This window comes from Penaeus chinensis, chromosome 30 (assembly GCF_019202785.1).
Source record: "Penaeus chinensis breed Huanghai No. 1 chromosome 30, ASM1920278v2, whole genome shotgun sequence".
NCBI lineage: Eukaryota > Metazoa > Arthropoda > Malacostraca > Decapoda > Penaeidae > Penaeus > Penaeus chinensis.
This window is the reverse complement of record NC_061848.1, coordinates 9,303,958-9,308,957: the sequence shown is the minus strand read 5'-3', so window position 1 is coordinate 9,308,957 and position 5,000 is coordinate 9,303,958. Positions and strand designations below refer to the sequence as shown.

The 5,000-nt window shown below is 43.2% G+C and overlaps 2 protein-coding genes across 3 annotated transcripts in view; one reads left to right on the top strand and one right to left on the bottom strand.

The window, feature by feature from the left end:
* Positions 1-976, bottom strand: part of LOC125041411 (N-terminal Xaa-Pro-Lys N-methyltransferase 1-like) — a 1,253-nt gene extending 277 nt beyond the window's left edge. Inside the window, exons 1-2 of the mRNA XM_047636355.1 lie at positions 936-976; positions 1-861 (exon numbers count right to left, since the gene is read on the bottom strand). The exon at positions 1-861 is cut by the window's left edge and continues 277 nt beyond it. Coding sequence (XP_047492311.1) covers positions 1-861; positions 936-969 — 895 coding nt within the window. The 5' untranslated portion in view covers positions 970-976. The remainder of the gene's footprint in view (positions 862-935) is intronic.
* Positions 977-1,139: 163 nt separating this feature from the next.
* Positions 1,140-5,000, top strand: part of LOC125041410 (protein SGT1 homolog) — a 15,584-nt gene continuing 11,723 nt past the window's right edge. The window contains exon 1 of one of the 2 annotated variants that reach the window (XM_047636353.1): positions 1,140-1,215. In XM_047636353.1, the coding sequence (XP_047492309.1) occupies positions 1,196-1,215 (20 nt within the window). In that variant the 5' untranslated portion in view covers positions 1,140-1,195. Of the gene's footprint in view, positions 1,216-2,264; positions 2,327-5,000 lie in introns of those variants that run through there. The other variant, XM_047636354.1, reaches the window with a different exon arrangement.

Below are 5,000 nucleotides of genomic sequence, written 5' to 3'. Positions count from 1 at the left end.
GACCTTTGGGAAAGTTTGGCTGCTTCATGTTCTTAAGAACCTTCAGCTCAGCCCGTTCAACAATGTCCAGAATTTCTGACTCGGGTCGAGTTACTGATGAATCCAATCTGTCAAACTCAACTTCACCTGACGATGACACATTTTCTTTCACAACAATTACACCATTGGGCTTCAAACCCTGAGCCATTCTTCTGAAGAAATCCTCTAAATCTGCATCAGTCAGATGTCCTAGAACCCACTGACACCAAATGACATCGTACGTGTTTGGTTCTGGGTTGAAGTTCTGGAGTCCCACACAGTAGAACTCAGTAACTTTTTTCGACCCTTTAAAGTTGTCCTTAGCTTTGTCTATGAAGTTCTGACACTGTTCTACGAGATCAACTTTGCCAAAATGTTTCTGCAGGAGATGCTTGGTTATTCTCCCGATGCCAGCGCCGCAGTCGACAGCCCGCCCGTGTCCTGGTGGGTTTTTCATCTTAAATATACTCTTCAGGTAAGCGTCTGACCCACTTATATCAGACGTTGAGATGTGACCTAAGCCTCCGAGCATGCCATTGACAGTTGCTGGGATGGTATCCCAGTAAGCCGCCGCATCGCTGTAAAATGCAGGATCCTTCTGCACTTCGTCGACATTAACCAGCTGGGATTCGTCTTCATTCATAGATTCCTCGCCGTCCACAGACTCCTCCTTTCCATTGCGGTGCTCTGTCACGCTCTCTTCTTCCATGGTGGGACGTGTTTTGGGGTTGTGCAGGCAGTTGTCAGGTTTCAAGAGGCGTCCTCCCGGCGACGTAAACAAACACACGGAGGGTGGGTGGTGTATCTTACGAATATTCGCCACATGTTCTTTTAATTTGCCTTCTGGGTGTTAAAAACATGTAGTAAAGGAAGAATGGAGAGATAAATTACATTTTATTATTTCTTAAATAACGTACCTGAGAATAACGTAATGGAAAGTGGGTGATGCATCTTTCACATCTCCAAAACATTCTTTTAAATTCCATACATTATAATTCAGTATAACACAGACCGCAAGAATAGCTCATTGATACACAATTACGTGCCAAATTGACGTTCACAAGGGAAGTTACGGGAAGTATCTTACGAAAGCTTGTGTTCGAATTTAACTTGTCCAGAAGCTTCCAAGTCCAACCAAAACAGAAGAGAGCAGGAGGCAGCGCCCGCCCTCGACAATATGTCTTTTTCTCTGATTCTGTGAGTATAACAGCCGTTGCTGGTTTAACAGTGAGGAAACTAGGGCTTAGTGATAACAGGAGAAAGACTAACAGCGAGATATCTGCGACTATTGTTACTTGAGACTAATTTTTGTTAAGTCGAGTTTCCACTTTTGGTTGGGCTGTGTGAGTCCAGAGTTTCTAATTGCACGTTAGCATGAGCTTTATTTAATTACTAAATTAGTAACTACATTTAAATCATTCAAACGTCAAGAGCAATAACTATAGAGAGAGGTAGACTGAAATGGGGTGTCCTAAATTCTCAAAACATTGTCAACATTTATATACATAGGTAGACTCCTCTTCACGTTGTTATTCAGTAGATGAAAAATTAGAAAATTATGGTTGAAGTTAGGGCAGTGGTAGGTGTACTTAGCAACTTGACTAGTATGTGAATGGTGATTCTGGGAAGATATTTATTAGCTCTCAGTCCTCTTGTTCGTTGGGTAAGTTTTGTAGAAGTGTGTGTGTGTAATTTTGTTATGTTTAAAACATTATGCATTTTTTTTTTTCGTGTACCATCACTCTGACTTTTATTGTTCATAATAACTGGTAAATGGTTATAAAAGGACCGCACCCGTCAGAGACAAACTCCCGAACTCCAGCCAACAATCTCATATTAATATGAACTTGTTAAAATTATTATTTTATGATTTGCTATATTATGTCCTTGTAGATGGTATACTTAAAATGATTCTCACAGACAATTCAGACAATTGTATGAAGCATTCATCATGTCATTTCTGAACTTAGATTCATTGTCTTTCCTAGTGTAGATAAAAAACAAGAGAAGAATGAAAGGGGAATGTCATATGTCACTCTTAAAGAGAGAAATGATGTATATAGGGTGGTAAAAAAAGTCATTGTTATAATTTTATTTCCATCTTGATAAAATAAGTATATGAATATTAGAATATAGGTAAATTAGTTCACATTACAGGTTCATTATTCTTTTTTAAATCTGAGTTTGGTAATGATGTGGCAGCATGCCAGGTCCTTTCTCTTCTTTGTTTACTCTTTTTTAGTTGTGACTGGCTCTTCCGAAGGAATTCATTCAAAGACTTGGCAAAGATAATGTGACATAAATCAAGGTAGATTGTTCTTGGTACTAACTGTTATAGCAGCTTATCTTATTTGTAATTCTTCTTCATTTTCACCCCCCCCAATCCTTTGCCCGTTGTTGTCGTGGGGGGGCTTAGGAGACGAAGACTGAGACCCAATGATGGGGAACCTTGGGACTCAGCCATCGACTCGACTAATTTTGCATAGTCTTTTTTCCCACTCATACTTTTTGTTTCAGTTTCTTCACCAATCCCTTCTACTATCCACCTCCTAAGGTGTGAGAGCCGTGCTGAAAGAATGAAAGGCTGACTTTATGTCAGTCCTGAACATCCTGAGGGAACCATGGGCACAGTATTCCCCTGCCATACCTGGCCCTTACCCCTCAAGGGGACCCTGAGGGGTGGACTATTTTTTTCCCCAACATACTCTAGGCTTATCATGGCCAATAATGAAGACATAACCCCAATCTTAGGGGCAATGAGGCTTGCCCCTTTATCAAATAGCCCCAATCCCAGCTCTCCTTTGACCACGGCTCCGAACACTGCAACAACTCCCCCATCATCAATGCATACTAGTACAGTATCAACCCTAATCAACAACCAACCCCCAGGAGACAATTCTACTCTCCCAACATGCTCAACTTCAACACCTTTACTCCTACAACCTTCTTCATCAACCATCCCATCTCCCCTTATTACTACCTTACAACCTTATTGCCCACCTCCCCGTAACACTACCCCCCTCATCACTACTCCCTCCTCCACACGTCCCCGCACTTCTACTACCCCCACCTCTACAAGAATCCTAAATACTCTATTTAGCCCAGCCAAATGGGACTGATTTTTCGTGATCCCTCCTACAGCTCCCTACTCTCAAAACACCCTCCTCTTCCAACAATGCCTCCAAAACCAAGTAGGCAAAGTCTCTTTCCGTAGCCGACGTGACAACTCCCGTCTCGTCACAGTAACAACTGAAAACCAAGCTATAGCATTAACAAAACTAACTGATCTATGTGGTAATCCCATCCCTACAGAACCTCATCCAACCCTCAATACTTGCACTGGAACTGTCTCTATCTCCCCAACAGATTGCCCAATCCATGACAAAGAATGGTCAGATTGTGGAGAGGACTTACTCGCTTGTCTCACAGACTATGATGCAACATATGTACAATGCTACTCCATTCCTCCCAGAGGAAATCGTAAGAAATCCATTATCATTGCCAAAATTACTTTCCGTAGACATGACCTTCCCTTAAATGTTTACATAGGTGGGGAATCCCTACCTGTCCGACCATACCAACCTCCTCCTCGTCAGTGCCAAAATTGTTGGCATTTAGGACATCCTGCCAAACATTGCCGTTCCACAGCCAGATGCCTGCTATGTGCCCAACCTGGCCATACTCGATCAAATTGCTCTGCACAATCACGCACATGTGCAAACTGTGGTGGCCCCCATAATGTATTTTATAGAGGCTGCCCCACCTACAAATTTGAGTCTGAGGTAGCAACTCTCAGATTCAGACTTGGACTCACTCTACGTGAAGCCAGACAGGAAGCACGTTGACAAGGCTTTTCTCTTACCCCCTACTCCAGTAATGTTGCTCACTCTGCCAATCCCCCTACCTCCCAAGCTCTTACACCCTCTCCTAAACCCAACCCCCCTCCATCTAACTTCCCCTCTTCTACCTCCTACCTTCCCCATTCAAATTCTTTTGCCATCCTAAACCCAGACACTCCAATCTCTACCCAATCAAATTCTTTTGCTATCCTAAATCCAGACACCCCAATCTCTACTACAGCCCCAACACCACCCCCTCTTCCCCTACCTCACAATCACCTCCACCTTCCTTTGCCCCTATTTTTCAGACACCAGACTTCTCTTCCCCCCCTCACAAGAAAACCTTTGTCTCACAAAACTCCCCAACCAACTCCACTACAGAAACTCTTGAAGATATCCAGAACTACATAATCGAGTCCCAAACTAATACTCATCCACCTTCAAATTCTACAACTCCCGCTCCCTCCACACTCAAAGTGACTGCCGATATCCATCCTCCTCCTACTCATATTCTCCCTACACCCAATCCTCCTACCCCATCCCAACAAAACCCATTCCTCCTGACTCCAGCCCCACCTATATTAACCCTCCCACTATCCCCTCTATCCCTTCCACTCCCTCCTGGATACACACGTGAAACCCTCATGTCACAAGTACCCTCTTCCCCAGACCCTCTACCTCCCGACACCCCTCCTGATACAACACCACACCCGCAACCTCATTCTTTATCGCACCCTCTAGCACCTTCCCCTTCAAATTCTCCAACACGCACTGCAATCTTTGCCACTAAATCAACGAAAGTATAACTATCCTTCATTGGAACATTCGCGTTTCCGAACGTTCCCACATATTCTATTGTCATGCCCACGTCCTCCCTACATAGACATCCCAACTTATCAGACATCCTTACAGAATCTCACACTTTCTGCTTTGACAATCTGTTTTCCTTCCTCAAACGCATATATATCCTTCACTTGATCTAACTCCTTTACATTACCTCATCCGACCCTAACCCATTCACTCACCAATTCCTTAACCCAGCTTTAACAACTAATCACTAACCCAACCATCCTTCACTAACATTAACTATAGTGCTATATGACCTTAGATGTCTAGCACATTTATTTTGCTTTTAACCCATTA